This window comes from Rhododendron vialii, chromosome 7a (assembly GCF_030253575.1).
Source record: "Rhododendron vialii isolate Sample 1 chromosome 7a, ASM3025357v1".
Classification (NCBI taxonomy): Eukaryota; Viridiplantae; Streptophyta; class Magnoliopsida; order Ericales; family Ericaceae; genus Rhododendron; species Rhododendron vialii.
Genome location: NC_080563.1, coordinates 33,781,439 through 33,801,713, shown reverse-complemented (window position 1 = coordinate 33,801,713; position 20,275 = coordinate 33,781,439). Strand labels below are relative to the sequence as shown.

The window sequence follows — 20,275 nt, the reverse complement described above, 5'->3', positions numbered from 1 at the left end:
AGAGATTGGATAGGATATGGAGATTTTTTCTTTTTAAAAAATTTGAAGATCAAGTAGGAGGTGGGAACAAACATATCCTTGCCCTGAATCCTCCTCAAATCTGTTCCCGGTTTGCTCTCCGCCATGTCACGTCCCATCCCCGATTTCATTCCCCGAAATATATATACACCTTTTAGTATTACGTACTTATATTTTTTTAGGGTTACTTTTCATTCCTACTCTTAGTTTTCAAATCCCATTTTCTAGCTCCGCACACACCTTTTGTATTCTACTGCTCTCTGTTGTTTGATTTCCTGTATTGTAAGCAAATTTGTTAAAACCAATAACGAACATTAAGCGGAAGACCCGTCCCTACAAAAAAAAAGTTTTAATAATACTATCTGTTATCGTTGTGGCAAAAAAAAAAAAAAAAAGCAAATTTGTACTCATTTTACTTTAGCTTTAGCTATAAAAAGTTTTTTTTACTTCAGCTTTAGCTATAAAAAGTTTCTTTTTACTTCAGCTTCAACTATAAAATCCTTAAAGTTCCGCACCTTATTTGAATCGTTTATTCATTAAAAGTTTCCTTTTTGCTCTCTGTGATTTAGCAAATATGTTTTTTTTTTCTTTTCAATAAAAACTTTGGATTCCCAAATCCTCACAGGAATCCCCGTTCTCCCTTTGAGACGGGAAAGAGGTTCGAAGATCAGGGACGAGGATAGTACTTTCAGGCCATGATCCATCCCCATTGCCAACCCTAATAAATACACATATAGTGTATATATACACACACATGCACTAACTATGGAGTATTAATTACCGACTTTCTATGCAAGTTGATCCCCGTTGATAGTAACGGGTAAATGCGAGAAGTTTGTAATTTGTGTCCAAACTTTGGCTGTGTGGTTCTCTTAGACTTGGTGGACAGTGTGGAAGGCTTGCTTTTGCAATTTTAGAACATCTCCCCTCTTTACTCAAATTTGAATACAAATCAATGAAAATCCTCCTTCACTCCTAAACCAAATATATACCAAATTTGAGTTTTTACTCAAATTTGGTTAGACTCAAACCCTTACTCAAATTAAAAGCAAATTTCACACCTTCAAAATTTACGACTTTGCCATTAATAAAGTTTTTACTCATATTTTTACTCAATTTTGAGTAAGGGGTAGAGAGGGGGCTTCCTTTTTTGGTTTATTCTATTTTTCTGAGCTTGCGTATTGTCTTGATTGGCAAAGATAAAATTCTTGAAATTTCTATGCTTTCTTTTGTTTTCGCAAATTGTGTGTTGAATACTTTTCAATCATTAATTTTCTCTGGTGGTGTCTGGGGGTAGTGCACATGATTTGTTCCGGGAGAAGGTGTCAATCTTGTTGGGAAGATCTTTACAGATCGTTGATGCCTTTTCCTAGTCACCGTTTAATATTTTTGTAATTTTTACTGAGATTAATAAAATTCTTTTCGCTCTTTTCGCTGTTAATTAAAAAAAGAAGAAGAGGTTGAGGATGCATCAAACCAAGAACATACATCCCAAAATTTGGCATCTTGGCTAAGAAAATCATGTGTGAAAACCAAACAACCGAAAAGGAAAAAGAGGCACATCCAAGAAAACATTGGGTGAAGCCATATGAACAGCCAATTAGAAACTAAACGTCTTCGAAATTTGATCAGGAATTCTAATCTCTGCTAAACACCTCTTGAAATCCTCAACCGAGTACTCCTCCTTCAACAAATTTCCCTTTGATCCAAATCCGAGCTTGCGTATTTATCTTTGTCAAAGATTAATAAAACCCTTTGTAAAGATGTTTGGAGCTATGGTGTATTGTTCAACTTTTTGTTGGATCCCCATCCCCTTTTTCCGTTTTAATAAAATTCATCTTTTGCAGATAAAAAAAAAGAAAAAAAGATGTTTGGAGCTACTTCGTTTTCAAAACCAATGTGCTGATTGGATCTTGAATTCGTGCACTACGAAAATGCTAAGGGCACCGACGGATGTGCCCCGTCCTGTAGGTTTTTTGTCTGAAAATTGAACAGGTACGTGCTCGGTATTTTGTGTCCAAGCTTTGGCAATGTTCTTTTAGCCTTGGTTTAATATATTTTCTGAGCTTGCGTATTTATCTTTGTCAAATACGAAATTAAGGACAACGTGCACTCTCAGTCACAACAACTTTGGAGAATTTTTTTTTTTTTTTTTTAACAAATTTTTGAAAGAGATTACAAAAATTTAACGGATCAAGAGCATACCGGCGAACGCCACCCAAAAACCAAATCCAAAGGAAGGCAATGAGCCAACCATAACACCACAAAGAAAAAACAAAACCGAAACATCCGCTGAAACAACCCAAATAATCAGAACATGCAACCTAAGACCAAAAGAAAAAACCCGAAACTCACAACCCAAAACTGCCAAATTTTACCTAGATGTTAAAATTCCAAAGAAAGGGGGGCACCATCCTCGAAATCAACTTCTTCCTCCGAAATAAACTCTTCCTCCAAATCATCTAGAGCATGGATTCTTTCCTTGAATTTGAAGAATATTGATGGAAACTCAAAGGATTTTTTTTTATTCTTTTTGAAAGGTGAAAAAGACATCATTAATCTTTGAATAGAGAATTACAAAGATTTATTTCACAGTAATTATCCAATCCATTAAATAAGTTGAAATCGAATAAAGCAAATTGAAACTAAGACATGTACTCCACTTATTGTAACTGTAAAATCGAAACATAATTAAGAAGCCAATTTAGATTTGGAACGAAGCCACAAGGCGCTCCTCAAACTGCTTCAGCAAGTCGCAATACGGCGTATCCCCTCTATATCCCGCCTGTACAAACTCCACCTCAACCATGCAACCATCCACGCATCTCGACACATAATCTCTTTCCACTTGTGCCTCAAGCTTCACCCTCTGCGGGCTATCAGGAGGGTAAGCCTGCTCAAAACTCCCCGGCTTCGCATAAAAATCGACGCCCTTTTGAGTCGTAAACTTGATTCGATGCGATCCTTGAGGCGAGAGGGTGTAAACGGGATAGTTTGAGGGCATGCAGCTCCAGATGAGAATCAGAAGCACAGGCAGCAGTCTAATCAAAGTCTTAGCAGGTGGAATACGCCCCCTCATCAGGTCCAAGAACACAGCTAGATAGAAAATTTCTCCAGAGATCAAGGGGCTATTGTAAAACTCCTCAGCCTCGGCATCACATGCAGAAAAATCATCAAACCCCCGCGGGGCACGGGCAGTCCGCCTTCCGAACGCTTGTTCGCCTGACTCGGATCCCATTTGATTGTACCTTTTTTTGAATAGTAAAATTTTTTTTTATTAATCTTTGAACGAATTAACCGTATGCAAAGACTAAAAGGAAACTTGGACACAACAGCATCACAAATGAGGACAAACATCCAATGTCTAGCACAATCATAATTGCCCTCCAAAATGACGTATTTTGTTGATTTGTTGACTCTTTGTCAACTTGTTCTATCTTGGGTCCGTGATTGGACATATGATTGTTAAGGGTTTGGGTATCAAAATAGTTGAGATGATTTCTTCTTAATCGTGATGTCGTTTTCCGTGTTTCTCTTTAATTTTTGTAATTTCTTTTCAAAGATTAATGAATTTTTTTCGCCTTTTAGGAAGAAAAAAAAAACCCCAAAGAGCAACACAAGGAAAATAAACAATAAGTTATAAGGAAAGTATAATGTGCAAACGATGCTTATACCTTGTCCTACTTTCGCGGCTGCTCAAACACTTGAACGCCTTTGATACGGCCGCGAACGCCTCATCTGCACCCGGAGCCTTGTTCTTATCGGGATGAACCTTCACCGCGAGCTTTCGATACGCTTTTCGGATGTCTTCCGCGGTACAACTCTCTTCTACGCCCAGTATTGCGTAGTAATTCTTCTTCTTCTTTATCTCTCTCACGATCGCGATATGTTCCTCGGTGTAAGCCAAGGAAGCAGTCGAAGAAGACCCGCGTTCCGAAACCCTAACCCTAGGCCGAGCGTGAGATGGTTTTTTCGATGGTTCCGCGGAGCGATCTTCGAGTTTGGAGAGGATATCTGCTGCGGATAGAGATGGGTCGAGGAGCTGGGCTTTGGTGATGAATCGTTGGGCGCGGACCCGGTTGCGGAATTCAATCGCTTGGCGCGCGATCTTCAAGCATTTCAATGCCTCTTCTTTGTTTCCGCCCATCTTAGAAACCAAATTCCAAAACCTAAAATCGAACGAACAAATTAAACTCTCGGAAAATAAGTTTCGAAATCAGTACGTCTCTATCGATACTCTATGCAAATGTGTTGAGACTTGTCAAGCCTCTGATGAATTCTCATCTCTAATTTTTTTTATGAGTCTTACTCTTCTTGTTTTCTAAAAGAGAGAGGGAGATAAATGTGGGTAAGTTAAGGATGGAGGTATAAGAGGGAGAGTTTTATGGGGAGAGATCCTAATCCGTAGGTAATTATAGATGTGCCCATGCATGCTCACTCCCTCTGATTCTTGACGCATTCGTCCCTATCTATTAATGAATTTCTTCTTCGCTGTTCAAAAAAAAAATCGCATGTAATTACTCAATTTCTTCATCCATTTCTGTCATAAAATATATAATTATATCATTCATGACACTATTGCCTAAAAGGTAATGGATAATACGACATGTTCCCTAGCTAGTAGCTACTATTATTCCATACTTCTTCCATTCTTAAATAAATATTCGGTCCGCAAATTTAGGACTTTAAAACATGTAATTTTTTCGTTAAAAAAAATTAGAACTTTTTTTGCGATTTGAAAGAACTCATTAAATATCTATTGATTTGTGAAAAAAATTAAAATTTTTTAACGAAACAAATGCATCTTTTTAAAGACATAAGGGTATATATATGCTATTCCGTTAATTATTGACTTTCTATGCAAGTTGATCCCCGTTAATAGTAACGAGTGTAAATGCGAGAATTTGGAGAGATTTTTCAGTGCCGAGCGGGTATATCCTACATGGTACCCGCTCAGCGTATCCGAGCCATTCGATACACTTTTGGACGGCTCGGATTAAAACCCCCTCTTTTCTCTCACCCCAACACTTTCTCTCTCATTTTCTCTCTCCAAATCTAAGCCGTTCAAAAATGAAATGGACGGCTCGAATGCGCAAGCGAGACACCACGTGGTACCCACTCGGCACTGAATTTTTTTTCGAGAATTTGTAATTTGTTTCCAAGCTTTGGCTGTGTGGTTCTCTTAGACTTGGAAGACCAAGTGTGTGAAGGCTTGATTTTTTGCACTTTTAGGGGCTTCCTTTTTCTGGTTTATTCTTTTTTGCTGAGCTTGCGTATTATTTTATCGGCGAAGATAAAATTCTTGGGATTTTTACGTTATCTTTAGTTTTCGCGAATTGTGGGTTGAATACTTTTCCATCATTAATTTTCTCTGGTGTTTGGGGGTGCACATAATTTGCCCCGGGAGAAGGTGTCAATTTTGTTGGGATCGTTGATGCTTTCTTTCCTAGTCACCATTTAATCATCTTGTAATCTTTACTGAGATTACTAAAATTCTTTTCGCTGCTAATTAATTAAAAAAATAAAGAGAAAAGGTTGAGGATGCATCACACTAAGAACATACATCCCAAAAATTTGGCACCTACGGCATTTCTTTTCGGTGGTTCTTTTTATTTTGGTGGGCGTCGTCGGGATGATCTCTTGGGATCGTCGTTGATGCCTTCTTTCCTAGTCACCGTTTAATCTTCTTGTAATCTTTATTGAGATTATTAATAAAATTCTTTTCGCAGTTAATTAATTAAAAAAATAAAGAGAGAAGGTTGAGGATGCATCCCACTAAGGACATACATCCCAAAAATTTGACATCTATGGAGTTTCTTTTCGGTGGTTCTTTTTGTTTTGGTGGGCATCTTACCTTCCTTCTGTGGATCTCAGGTGGTGGTTGAAATTGTGCTCTTGGTCCGTTTAATCTTTCTATATATATATATATATATATATATATCAAAGATTAATGAATTTCTTTTGTCGAGAAAAAAAATTAATTATAATTGGCATCTATGGCTAAGAAAATCATGTGTAAACCAAACAACCGAAAAGGAAAAAGAAGCACATCCAAGAAAACATTGGATGAAGCCATATATGAACACAGCCAATTAGAAACTAAAAATCATCCAAAATTTGATCAGCCTAATCTCTGCTATGCACCTTTTGAAATCTTCAATGGAGTACTCCTTCAAAGCATTCTCTTACATTCGAGAAAAGAAACAAATTCAAAAGAAGACATAAACTAAAACTTATTGTAATCATATATATATATATATATATATATATATATATATATATTTGGTACATCGAAATATTATAAAACTAGGCAAATGGCGAGAAACGTAACGGAGTAGCAGACATGTTTAAAGTATTACGGGCCCAATACAAATAGCCAAGGGCAACACCCTAGCCAATGATCCACCTTATGTTAAGGCACTCCCTAATCTAAAATTCCCTCATTGAAAGTGGTCGATCCATTAAAACCACCAGATCTTCATGTTGTTCGGCTCCAACTCTTGCTAAACGATCAGCGCACACTTAATCAGAAGCCAATTTAGATTTCCAATGAAGTCATCATTCATCAAGCCACCGCCATGTACCGCTTCAGCAATTCGCAATATGGCATTTTTGAATAATGCCCCTCCCGGAAAGCCAGCACCTCAATCTTACAAAAATGCGCGCAAGTAGAAACGTAATTCGTTTCCACTTGCGCTTCAAGCTTCGCCCTCTGAGGGCTATCTCGAGGGTAAGTCTGCTCAAAACGCCCTGACTTGACGTAAAAATCGGTACCCTTTTGCGCAGTAAACTTGTATTGATAAGGATGATGACCGGGAGAAAGCAAAAAAATCGGATCGTGTGGCGGCTGGAAGGTCCGGAGCAGAAGCAGATACACGGAGAAGAATACGATAATTCTTAGCACGGGCACATGCAGAACGATCAGATACCCGTTATTCCTTCGGTTATTATTATTACCAATTCTCTCACCACCCGTAGCAGGTCCAACGTCAGAACCTGCAGATGGATTCATCCCTCTAACAACAAGTTCCTGAATATCTCCTCGATTTTTAGAATCTTCTCTTCTTGTTTTCAGAGAGAGAGAGAGAGAGAGAGAGAGAGAGAGAGATGTGGGTAAGTTTGGGAAGGAGGCCTATGAGAGGTAGAGAGAGTTTTATGGGAAGATCATGTTGGAGGTGTTTTTTCCTCTTTGCTTTTCTCTATGTACCCTTATTGAGTTATCAATAGCATTTGTGCGGATAAAAAAAGAAATTCTTAAGTAGTTGTTGGCTACACATGTGAGAGAGTAAGTATTTTAATGGTCTTGTGGCACTGCCACGTGATGCATCATATACTCGATCAGTACTGGATCTCACTGAAATATGTCGTGGAGAAATGTTCGTGAGAGAAATACGGGGGGGGGGGGGGGGGGGGGGGGGAAGTTCTCTCTGTGGAGTCCGGCTCCTCTCCGATCCCTATGGAATTGGAGAGAACCTCCAATTCTATCTTAGATTGTGACAAGTTGCACCTAATTCATCCAAAGGTCAGAATTAAACTATTAATTAAAATGTTTTCCCAGCTCTAATTTTAATCCAATTACCAAACGGGTCTTAAGCTCCATTATAGTGGGACAAGTAAGTAAACAATAGGAGTGTCAAATGAATGGGTTTGGGTTAATTTAGGTAAGTTGTAAGTGTACTGGGTCTTTAATAGATCATTGACCCATTAGAATCCATTCATTATGGGATCAATTACTCATACCCAATCCAACCCAACTTTCTAAAATCAAACCCAACTTGCCCATTAACCCAATTTTAAGTATATATTAAAATTTTAAAATGACTAAAATACCTATGTACATTGAAATAATCGTATTACCCCTATATATTTAAATGACTAAAATACCCATGTACACTAAAATTATCATATTATCTCTATATACTAGAATGACCAAATTAAGCAGAAAGTCTACTGCCGCTCTCTTTCACTGCTCTCTTCATTGCTTTTAATCTCCGGATTTTAAAAAACTCTTCCAGGGCTGGAAGAGATTTTTCAAATTTGTACCATTGATTGTTGAAATGGACGGGAGATTGAGTGCTGCGGTAGGGGAGCGACACCGCTGAAAAGAAAAGAAAAAAAGTTGACTTTTTTTTACTTAAAAGTGGTTATTTCCCAAAATATTTGGGTAAAAGTAAAATAAAAATTACTTTTACGATTTGTCTCGTCCAGACAAATCAAATAGTCAAAAAAATTTGGCACAAAATGAACAAAAGCAAAAAAAATTAAATAAAGACAAAAAGTACTAAAAAAAAAAAAGGTAGCGGAATGGGGTCTAATGACTCATGACCCAAATATTTCTAGTTTGGATAAAGTTTTTATTTTATTTTATCTAATTTGGATAAGGATTTGAAGAACCTTTTTTAAGTATTGAACAACGAATTATAAATGAATTAGCAGCTATTAACTTTGAAATTTAAATCCTTTGAAATCACTGCTATTTTTCCAAGGGATTTCACTGTTTTTGAAATGGGTTTGTTTTATGGGAATGGTGTGGTTGAGAGAGAGAGAGAGAGAGAGAGAGAGGGAGAGGGGAAGCAACTCAGAAGAGAGAGAGAGAGAGAGAGAGAGAATTTGGTTAAGGATTATTTGTTTATGCGAGAGAGGTACGGAGTCATTCTACTGTTTTTTGTTAGTGGGTTATGCGCTTGCTTTGTTGGGTCATTTAAGTTAACTCAATTGATGTCCAATTGAGACCCATTAATAAATGGATTAAGACCCATTCTAATTCAACTTATAAATGGGTTGAATTGAATCTATTTTTTAATTGGTGTATTTGGGTTCAATTTGTCACCATTAGTAAACAACCATGTACCCTTAGGCCCCGTTCAGTTGTCAGGAAAGTAAAGAAAATGATGGAAAAATCAACTTTCTCATGATTTTTGTAGTGTTCAGTTGGCAGGAAAGTAGTGGGAAACATGTTTTTAAGTTTTCCTGCAGGAATTACTTTCCTGCAAAAGTGATCCTGCAAAAAACACAGGATTTTGCGTCGCGGGAAAAGGAAAATGAGTGAACACTCACAAAATTTTCCCGAAAGTTTATTTTTCCTGACAAATGAACAACTAAACCTTAATTATTCTTGCAAAATTCTTTTGTCAAATGAACACTCACAGGAAAATAATTTTCTTTTTCTTTTACTTCACCTCACTTCACTTTTTCTGGGAACCAATTTTCCACACAACTTTCTCGACAACTGAACGAAGCCTAATGCATTGGAAGAAACCGATCAATCTGCTTGTTTGCAATGAGTGAAGTAGTAAACATATTGGATGATTCTGATTCTGTTTCTGTCTTGTTTTCTGTCTTGGTGGATTTGGGTTCAATTTTTCACGGGGGCTTGCTTTACCTGTTCACTTTAACTGCAAATGTCTTCGTTGAAGCTTTTGGAGTTTGGACGTAAGTATACATTTTACATTTATAATTTCTTACCATATATTTACACTGAATCATAGTATCAAGGTTAAATAGCAATTGAGAGTCAAGAACAAAGTTTCATTTCTTATTTGAATTTTGAAATTTGCTTGTGAACAGTCTCTTTTTTTTTTCTTCTATTTTGTGAGTAAGAGTTATTATTCCTATACGCTATTGTTGTCGTCGTTGGTGAACTGATAAATTGTGTCATCCATAACATGTAATACTCAACATGACAGATAATCGAACTTCTCATTGAAAATAATAGCTAAAAACTAAACCAAATATACGTAGTCGCGGAAAAGAGTCATCGAAAAGGTAATTTTCCTAGAAATATGACAAATAGAGGTATTCCAATAAAAAAGTTGTTTAATTGATCGCCAACCTTAATGTTCGTTTAGTAGAAAAAACAATGCTAGCAGTGATGCCTGTGATATAGTAATTCGCTGATCAATAAAAAAGATCATCGGAAAACAGTGGTTGTCATTTTTTGATAAATCTTTCAGATTAATAAAATTTTCTCTCTTTTGATAAAAAAAAGAAGAAGAAGTGGTTGTCATTTTTTTCTTATTTACTTATTTTAGATGTAGTTACCATACGTATTTATTTATTAGAGCATTTCCACTGTAATAAGCAAATGAATGTAAATAAACAAATTTAACAGTCACATTGTAATAAACAAAGTTAAAAGTCTTTTAGTAAATAACCAAATTTCACTCATTCCATAATCAAACTTAACAATTTTTACCAATAGCCAAACTCAAAACCACCCCACATTGAAATCGTCTCATCGAGACGAATAATTTGGTTTGGTCGGTGCGTGATTGGAACTCGTTTGCTATTTGACATATATGTATTATGTATTGTGAGATTTTTTTGGTTAGAGATGCAAAAATAACCAATGTAAAAGTAAAAATTTTTAAATTTGATTATAATTTAATAAATAATCAAATATTGACGTGACATATTTTAATTATTAATTTTAATTATTATCATTGCGGATGGATAACCTGAAAAAGAAAGAAATAAACAATTGAACCAGTTGGACCCTACATGGGTCAATTGGACGGCGCTGGCTAGTCTTATTTTTGAACTAAAGAAGGTTGAAAATGTCAATGCACGAGTGCTAGAGCAAGTCAAAGTCAAAACATCTGTAGGTCAAATATTACGGATAAGCTATTTCTCTCAACCGTACGCCTTTTTTATTGCGAAAATGTGACTTTCTTATATGTCAACAACGTGGAATGTTACAATTTTCTTACCTTGGCTGCAATGTCTTCGTTGCATCACATAGTACAGCAATTTTCACTTTTCACACATCCGCTTAAGCACGTCAAATTTCTTAAGCTCGTTTCATGTGAGATCCGTTCAAGTACGACAAGCACCTCAAGCTTTTTACTTGTTGGATCTACCTAAGCACGTCTTCTCGCGGGACCCGTCCCACGCTTCTAGTTGGTGCAAGCTCTAATAACATAACACCTGTAATAACCCGCGCCAACTGACATGCTTATCTTTAATTTAACTACGTAGCTCAAAAGGCTAACTTCATGTTATATAGTAGTTGCTCGCAATCGATTATATATTACTTTACTTTCCTATATCTCACCGATCGATGTGGGATGTTACATAAAACTTCAGAATCTAGGTGTTCATCAGCTCTTTGATCCAAAGTTATACCACTCAAATCCAATTCACCCGCATATCCTTGGTACTAGGTTTAGAGAGTTTCCCCTTCACTCACATTCCAGTTACTAGGTTCATATATCGAGTTCTCCTTCTTTAGAGCAGTAAAAATCGTAATCTAGAGTTTGAAATTCTTCCTAGTACTCCTCTTGAGTTCAGGCTCAGAGGAAAAATACATCGAGTCTTCATGAAAACGTCGACATCCAATGTAACAAACATTTGTTTGGTTGGAGGATGATAGCATCGGTACCCTTTTTGACAAATAGCATACCCTCGATCGAACGACACGTCAAAACACTCGAGGAGTCGACTTGTAGCATGGAGCTAGGTGTACTAATACTACACAACCAAAGACATGGGGAGGTAAGTTTGGGATGACTGAAGCAACAATTGCTTCAGTGAGAGCATGGGATGGTGTACGGAAATCGATGGTGCTGGAAGGTATGCCGTATGCGGTTGATCAAATATGCATGAAAGGTAAATACGAGTCCCTAATAGGATAACGACATGCATATGTGCTTCTATCAACAAAGCACGAACAACCTCCAACAAGTGATCACCCCATTCTACAGGGGTGTATTAGAACAAGTAGTTTGATGAATAGTTCGAACTCAAATATTTACCTTCATTGTCGTTGCGAAGAACTTGACTTGTGCATCGTACTGACGACAAACCATTTTAAAAAAAAATTGAAATAACAATTTTACTTCACTGTTGGACTTCGTTAAGCATACCTAAATCATTCTGGTACAATTATCAATAAAATTAACAAGCCAATGCAATCCACTCAAGATAGTAGTGACTTTGGATGGGCCCCAAACATCAAAATGTATGATCATAAAAGTAACTGAATTTTTATTCAATGTTAATGAAAAAGAAGTACGATGGTTCCTTGCAATTTCACAAACCTCACATTTGCAAGTTCATAAAATTCAATAATTTGTACAAGTACATATTTATGGAGATGGATCACCAGTATATCCTATAATCAAGCTATTGACCCTACAATCAAGCTATTTCCCTAATAAATCCGTCCATACATCATGTACAGCTCGGCCTACGTTGCGGTACCCCCAACATGTTATTTAGAGGGTTCCAACATCACTTGTGAAAAAGGATGTAAGAAATGATGTAAAATTTGGTGTGTTCCTTGCATTTTCGTTTAGTTTTAGAGACTAGTGTTCTTCCAAAATTATAATTTCCGGGTTTTTCTTGTCTTTTCTAAATTTTTGTTAGACTTAGATTAAAATTTTTTCAATTAGTCATTCGCCTCTACGGGAGGAGTTTAAATTTCTTTTAACAAAAAGCAAAAAATTAGCACACTAATGACAAAAAAGAGGCTGAAACAACTCTCTTTTATTTTTAGTGTCGTCCTATTTTTATTTTTTTCAACTTCGGTCCATATTTTGTATTTTTCTGATTGAGACAAACGATTAGTCCCAAATTTTATGACAAAAAACTACACAAAAAATTATGAAAATTAAAGAATACAAAAAAATACCAGAACAATAATACCAAAAGAAAAATTCCAGAGCAATAGTCTGAATATAGGACAATAGTTGACGTGATAACTGTAACACCAAAGAAGATTAATGTGCCAATAGTTTTTTTTTTTATTATTATTATTTTTTTAGGTCCTTACTTTTGAAAATTTTATTTTAATAACTCAAAATTAATGTGGCAGGAACATAATTTCTTTTTTTTCGATCAAGAACTTTGTAACATCCTGCAGGAAATGAAAAACAAAACCCACTTAGCCTTTGGGAATGGAAATTATGAAATCAGAAAATCTTATTTGTGAACCATTCCGTAAAGAAGGCTTCATGGGAAACCAATCGCGCATGTCCAAAGCATTTTTGGACTGTCCGAATTGAAAATCAATTATAGCCGTTAATAATTAATCGTGATCCGTCAAAATTGAAAATGAATCTCAGTTATTAATTGCGCGAATGAACGACTGAGATTGCGCAACTATTCACGGAGCTAACCTCCGTGAATAAGTTTATCACCAATCTCTTGTGAAACACAAGGAAGCCTAGAATGGAAAAGATGGTAGTAATACATTTTCATACCATAAGATTTAATAGAACAGAAGATCAAAGAAAAGAATGTATCAAAATCAAACAATGATACTAACAAACATGGGTTCAGTACTTCGGCTGCCTTTCTAATTTACTTTTATATTTGTTATTAGAGCGCCCTCAAATCCACTCCCCTCCATTTCCAACTTAGGCTGAACCGCCACCGCCACTGGCTCCGCCGTCGCCGCCACCTTCTTCCTCCTCTTTGGCTCACCATTCTCCGAGGGTGACGAAGATCGCTCGGTTGACGATCTTTTCGATCTCACCCGAACAGGCTCAGGCTCACCCGAATTAATCCGAAGCGGGAAATTGAGCAGGGCACGTGACCCGCGCATGCGGAACGCGGCCCTGTCGTAGGCCAAAGCCGCGTCCTCCGCCGTCTCAAACGTCCCCAGCCAAATCCGGGCCCCATTCTTCGCCGGGTCCCTGATCTCAGCCGCGAACTTCCCCCACGGCCGCCGCCTCACTCCCCTGAAGTGCTTCCCCCTCGCCGGCACCGCCGCCTCCGGCAAAATCTCCATTTCCTTCATCGCCTCGGCGGCGGTGGTTTCCACCTCCGCGTACGGCGGCCGCCACCCAACGTCCGCCGCCTCGTCGAGGATACGGTACACTAGCATATCGTCGGAGTCGGTTTCCTTGAGCGGAAGCTCTCCCCACTGGTGAGTAAAGGAGGGTAATAATGAAGTGTTAATCTGGGAATAGGATCCCGTAATACTGCCCGAGTATGTCGCCGGAGTTTCAGACTCAGAGAGCAAGTGACGGGTAATTGAGTCGAGCAGAGCAAAGTCGGCATCGAAATCGCATTCTGTGTAAGCCATCATATATATCCCAATCAAATGCACCAGTATGTTATATGGTACTGAATTCAATTTCAACGTGTAGTTATTTAGTTCAATCTGGAGAGGGAGAGGGAGGGAGAGAGAGAGAGAGAGAGAGAGAGAGAGAGAGATGTTGGGCGAAAAGGGAAAGGGAGATTTATATAGGATTTGATGGGTTGGGTTAGGGAGATTGGATTCATGAACTTGGTTGAAACACGTTGAAATTTCTGGTTTTCTTAATTGCCACTTGCAGAATTTTTTAAAGTTGTTTCCAATGGATATGGTTAATGGTTTTTGCCTTTTTCAGAGCTCTGGGAGTTTCTTTGAAACTTCTAATTGGAGGGTGGTGGATCACGTGCCTAAAATTGGATGGCTTTTGGATGGGGGACCCGGCCGGTGACTGTTAATTTGTTCCTTTCAAAACAATTTTCTATGCAAATCTCTTTGCGCGCCCCCCACCTGACACCACCTCCCCCCCCCCGCCCGACCCCACCCCCAGACAAAAATGCCCCCCCCACCCCAATAATTCAACCACCCAACCCACGGCATTTTTTTTTTTTTTTTTTATTTACTTAATAACTTTTATATTTTTTTTTATTTTTATTTATTTAATATTATTTAAGTGTTCTAATTTTCAATCCGGTTGAATCGATGCAAAGATCTTATTTTTTTTATCATTTTGTCTTCAATGATCATAATAAATTTTTGGCTCGAAGGCCTTTCAACAAGTACCCTAAGACTTATTATTTAGTTTCAGGTTTCTCTTAGAGTGCTCATTGAAAGGCTTTAGAGCCAAAAATTAATTACGACCATTTAGGATGAAATGATAAGAAAAATAAGATCTTTGTACCGGTTCAAACGAATTAAAAATCGGAACACTTATTTTTTTATTCTTTATATGTATTTTTAAATTATTTAATATTATACCCTAGCAATAATAACTTTTATATCTTTTTTCATTTTTATTTATTTAATATTATTTAAGTGTTCCAATTTTCAATCCGGTTGAATCGATGCAAAAATCTTATTTTTTTTATCATTTTGTCTTCAATGATCATAATGAATTTTTGGCTCGAAAGCTTTTCAACAAGTACCCTAAGACTTATTATTTAGTTTCAGGCCTCTTTTAGGGTGCTTATTAAAAGGTCTTAGTGCCAAAAATGAATTACGACCATTTAATATGAAATGATAAGAAAAATAAGATCTTCGCACCGGTTCAAACGAATTAAAAATCGGAACACTTATTTTTTTACTCTTTATATGTATTTTTAAATTATTTAATATTATATACGTGAGTAAATTTCTTTATGTTATTGAAATTTTACTCTTATTTTTTTACCTATTAAAATTTTATAATTTTTTTATGTTATTGAATTTATTAATTTTGTATTTATTTATATCTTTTATCTAATTTATTTCTAATCACTTATTCAGATTTCCTTTTATCTTCTTATCTTCAACTATAACCACTCATTTAGATTTTCTTTTTATCTTCAATTACAACCACACATTCAGATTTTTTTGTTATCTCTTTATCTTTAACTATAATCATTCATCCATCACCCCTGATCCTTATATATCCAGCATTATCCTTCCAAAATCACCATATTCTTCCCATCACCTCCATCTCCCTGCTTATCCCTCCAATATCACTATCTTTCCAGCATCTATCTCTCTCTCCCTTCCTCTGTCATGGCTCCTCCCTTCTTTTCCACACCGTTCGTAAAACATAGAAGAAGATTATGGATACTTACGACTTGTCATTTTCAGATAGTTGGTCCATTGAGAATGATGTTCTTAGTGGGGAAGGCGTCTTCCATAATTTTCGTGACTATACACCTGAATTCACAACTCACCAGGTTAGTTATTACTGTTGTTCTTATGCATATTAGTTATTTAATTTAAAAGTACAGAAATTATGCATATTAGATTGGATCATGTTGCACTTATACATATTCTTTTTTTCTTGCTTATAGATTTTTCAAAGTAGAGACGACATGATAGCTTGGGTGCGAAGAGTCGGTAAAGACAATGGTATTGTTATTGTTATTAAGAAATCTGCTAGTTTAATTGGTGGCAAGCTGCCAAAGTGCATTCTTAGTTGTGAAAGAAGTGGAAAGTATAAATCGGCACGGAATGCAGTTGAAGGGCAATCCTCGTAAAAGAATACTGGGACAAAAAAATGCGAGTGCCCATTTGAGTTGCGAGGTATACCAATACCTCCAACGGGTGTCATGTGGGGTGTAAGGGTTGAATGTGGTATCCATAACCATGAAACAGCAGAATATTTTGATGGGCATGAGTACCCGTCAAGGTTAACACCAAAGGAGAAAGAAATTGTGCGCGACACGGCGGACAACACAGCACCTCGTGAAATTCTTAGTGTTATAAAGAAAAAAAATCCGTTAAACACTACATGTGCCCAAAGCATATACAACCTCAAATATACGGATAACATAGCAAAACTAGACGGTCTAAATCCTACCCAGTTTGTCTTGAATCAACTAATACAGAAAAGATACCTCCATGAATATCGTACAAATTCATACACCAACGAAATCACTGATATTGTTTGGGTTCATCTTCAAAGCCTAGACTTATTTGTGAACTTTCCGTCCGTATTGGTCATTGATGCCACATACAAGACCAACGAGTATCGATTACCACTATTGGAGGTTGTAGGTATCACATCCACAATGTGCACTTACTCTCTCATGTTTGCACATCTTACAAAGGAGAAGATAGAGAACTTGACTTGGGCCCTGAGTACCTTAAAGAAATGGATGCTTGGAAGGGGGGCATTGTTGCCATCGGTGTTTGTTACAGATCGAGATTTGGCCCTTCTTAGCGCCATTGAAGCATGTTTCCCCTCGGCACGTCACATTCTTTGCATTTGGCACATCAACCAATGCATAAGAAAGCACTGCAGAGGGGTCCTTGGTCCGTCGTTTAACAACTTTAACATGTCATGGCACTCGCTTATTAATTCTACAACCGAAGCGTCTTTCTATCAGAAGTGGAATGCCATATGCGATGACTATAAACAACACCCGCAGCTCTTACAATACCTTTTCAATACATGGTTAATGCCGTACAAAGATAGGTTTGTGGCAGCATGGATAAATACGTGTATTCACCTCGGAAGCAATTCAAGTCAGAGGTATAGTTACTTTATGCATTGTTACCTTTACTATTTCAATTACGTACATTATTGTACTACTCTAAAGAATATTTCTATAACTTTCGTATTGAAACACAGTTCATTATTATATTACAGGGCAGAGTTCGCACATGCGAGGCTGAAGCTATATTTGGGGGGTACTATGTCATCCTTACAACAAGCTTTTAAGAAAATAGATAAGATGCTGAAAAATCAGTTCGGGGACATTCGGAGGTCATTTTAGAGATCTATCAACATCCCCCGCCATTGGCAAATACATGACGAACTTTTTCAACAAGTAAGAACTCGCATTTCATTAGAGGCAATGGAGCTCATCAATGTTCAACTACAATGCGCTGAAGATGCATCCTACCTCCAGTTCCAGTTGTGCGACTGTACAATAAAAATTACGCACGGATTGCCATGCAGACATGATCTTGCATATTACCGTTGGTATTTCATGCCAATTCCGATTCAGAGTATCCACGATCATTGGACTAAGTTGTCCATGCGTGCGCCCATTGTGAATGACGACGGAGAACGATCGGACAGAACATATGAAGTTGTAGACAGATTACGTGGGATGGATCAATCTACCCGAGTGCACATGATAGACAGGATTATTGATATGACGGATCCATCTCAGAGCACAGTTCGAGGCCCAGCTTATAACACGGCTCATAGAGGTCGACTTACTGATAGAGAGTAGCAAAGTGGACGACGCATTCCTTCCTTTACAGAAATATCGACTTCATCATCTAGGATCTAATCTGGGAGACGTGGGAGGGGCGAGGGAGTTCGCAAAACTCAAGCGAACCGTGATGAATTTTCAGTTCCATCCATCCGTATCGACTACATTCAGCATTTACCTCGAGCTTATCAGCATTACATTTCTCACATTAATGACGTCCGAGGTGACGGTCATTGTGGATTTAGGGCGATAGCTGCTCACATAGGGTATGGTGAAGATCGTTGGGCTCAAGTTCGAAGAGATCTCATTAATGAGATTGAACAAAATATGGATCTATATAATGCGCTATATCCAGAAATAGGTTGGGCAGACTACCTAATACGGTCTTTAAATTACTTTGAAGATTCGGCACCAGATGAGTATTGGATGGACGCTATGAGTATGGGAGTTGTCATCGCTTCGGCGTACAACCTTGTTCTGCATACATTTAATGCGCTTCCTTCAGGTTGTTTTACTCACTTCCCATTGAGATCCCCTCCAGTTCCAGCCCAAGAGCGCATTGAAATAGCTATTGCTCGTGTTGGGAACAATCACTTTGTGCAACTTTTCTTGCAGCCTCATTACCCTGTACCATCCTATCCAATATGGTGGTGGAACAATTCATCAGACGAAGCTAAAAGATGGGCTGCTCGTTATGCAACACGAATTAGTTTGTGGCAAGAAATAATGGAGACAAGACCAAGAGGGACAGAAGCAGAATTTGGTGGAAACATTGATTAGAAATTGAATTTTCATGTATTTTCACTCTTCAATGAAATTAGTACAAGTTATGTTTGGTTTGATTAATTAACATTAGTACAAGTTATGTTAGTATAAGTTATATTTTTAATTATTCATTTATTAATTAAAATTATAGTAAAAAGTCCTTTAAAAGTAAAATAAAAAACTACTAAAAGTAAAACAAAAAAAAGATAGTAAAAGTTTTTAAAAAAAATAGTAATTAAAGTTTTTTATAAGTAAACAAAAAAATTAAAAAAAATTAAAACAGTAATTAAAGTCTTTTAATAGTATAAAAAAATTAGTAAAAGTAAAAAAAAAAATAAAACAATAATTATTTACTTTTAAAAGTAAAACAAAAAAAAAACTAGTTAAAGTGAAAAAAAAAAAAAAACAGAAAAGAAAGGGGCAAGAGTGGAAAGGGAGTGGGGCCGGGGGGGAGGGGGCGTGTCGGGGGGGCGCGAGAAGAGGCTCTCTTTTCTATCCTCCTGGTGTGAACTCATTAAAAACGAGCTTGTGCGGTTTGGGATTTTAGATTCTCTCTTCGTGTATGGTTCTTAATAAAAAAAAATTTTACTCTTATTTCTTTCTATCTGTCTCCGCTCAAAATCCAAATACCAAAACGAACAAGCCGACAATTTATATACTCCAGTTTGTTTTGATAAGGCGAGCAGCAACCGAGCTAAAATTATCATACAACACATACACTAATCGAAACTCAAAGCATTTTCATGTATAGTAAACATTATATCCATTTAATAAGTTGGAATCTCGAAACAAGAAACAAATTGAAGGGAAAGACGTGTACTAAAACTTTATAATAGTAATCATTAATCGACACATAATAGAATAGAATCGTTCCTTTCAGCCAGCACGGGCACAAGCAGAATCAGATACCCGTTCGTTATTCCTCCTTTTGTTATTGTTATTGTTGCTTGCCCATTCTTTCACCACCCATACCAGGTCCTTGATGAGCTCTAAATATGGACATATAAAAACTCCAATACCGTATAGTATTATTCTTTTATTGTGCCTAATCAGATATAGTTATTATGTTTTTGATCATTTACATGAAATTATTATCTAATTAAGCAGGAAAGATGATATTTGCACCCATATCAGTCGTCGTAGAATTTGTTGATTTGAAGTAAAATTCAAGTTAATATGGAAATTTTCCTACATTTTTTTTTTTTTTTTTGATAACAGACAATTTCATTATTGCTCAAGAAAGAACGACCAGAAAACTGCCCGCGTGAGGCTACAGATTCCTGAATACCAGAGCCCGTCGTTGGGTACACAGATCTCAGCAACCGGGTTATCCAAGGACGAATCCCCAAGGCGAAGGGTGGACACCCACAAATGCACATGAAAATTTCCCTACTGATTACTCCTAAGGGCGGAGTGGAGTGCCCTTTCTCACATGCACATGTGCAGGGTTCCATTCCCGTTAGCTCCATCCCCTTCCCCCCTTTTCCCCTAGGATAGTATAGATTATAATTAATAAATGGCAAAAAAAAAAAAAAAGATTACCCGTAAGGATCTAGACGTGGGTATTGATTTGCCCAATGATTTGGGAATTTTATTAGAAGAGGAAGTCTCC

General features: G+C 37.1%; 3 protein-coding genes across 3 annotated transcripts; 1 reads left to right on the top strand and 2 right to left on the bottom strand.

Annotated features, from left to right (window-relative positions):
- Positions 1 to 2,386: 2,386 nt before the first annotated feature.
- On the bottom strand, positions 2,387 to 4,434 carry LOC131333130 (chaperone protein dnaJ 49-like). The gene is made up of 2 exons (XM_058367482.1): positions 3,693 to 4,434; positions 2,387 to 3,266 (listed from the first exon to the last, which is right to left on the bottom strand). Exons 1-2 carry the CDS (start codon positions 4,163 to 4,165, stop codon positions 2,723 to 2,725), a joined length of 1,017 nt encoding a protein of 338 aa, XP_058223465.1. The 5' UTR covers positions 4,166 to 4,434; the 3' UTR covers positions 2,387 to 2,722.
- An 8,755-nt stretch (positions 4,435 to 13,189) lies between these two features.
- LOC131332532 (ethylene-responsive transcription factor 1A-like) lies at positions 13,190 to 14,291 on the bottom strand. Its single transcript, XM_058366838.1, has one exon. It carries the CDS (start codon positions 14,048 to 14,050, stop codon positions 13,316 to 13,318), a length of 735 nt encoding a protein of 244 aa, XP_058222821.1. The 5' UTR covers positions 14,051 to 14,291; the 3' UTR covers positions 13,190 to 13,315.
- Positions 14,292 to 17,532: 3,241 nt separating this feature from the next.
- LOC131332936 (uncharacterized) lies at positions 17,533 to 18,678 on the top strand. The gene is made up of 2 exons (XM_058367244.1): positions 17,533 to 17,893; positions 18,041 to 18,678. The coding sequence occupies exons 1-2, from the start codon at positions 17,533 to 17,535 to the stop codon at positions 18,676 to 18,678; spliced, it is 999 nt and encodes a 332-aa protein (XP_058223227.1).
- Positions 18,679 to 20,275: the final 1,597 nt, after the last annotated feature.

Excerpts from the sequence above, each read along its gene's own strand:
- LOC131333130 (XM_058367482.1), bottom strand. The coding sequence starts at position 4,165 with ATGGGCGGAAACAAAGAAGAGGCATTGAAATGCTTGAAGATCGCGCGC. Across the intron at positions 3,267-3,692 it reads AGCCGCGAAAGTAGGACAAG|GTACAATCAAATGGGATCCG; the intron begins GTATAAGCATCG and ends ATTCAAAAAAAG.
- LOC131332532 (XM_058366838.1), bottom strand. The coding sequence starts at position 14,050 with ATGATGGCTTACACAGAATGCGATTTCGATGCCGACTTTGCTCTGCTC.
- LOC131332936 (XM_058367244.1), top strand. The coding sequence starts at position 17,533 with ATGGAGCTCATCAATGTTCAACTACAATGCGCTGAAGATGCATCCTAC. Across the intron at positions 17,894-18,040 it reads TTATAACACGGCTCATAGAG|TTCCATCCATCCGTATCGAC; the intron begins GTCGACTTACTG and ends ATGAATTTTCAG.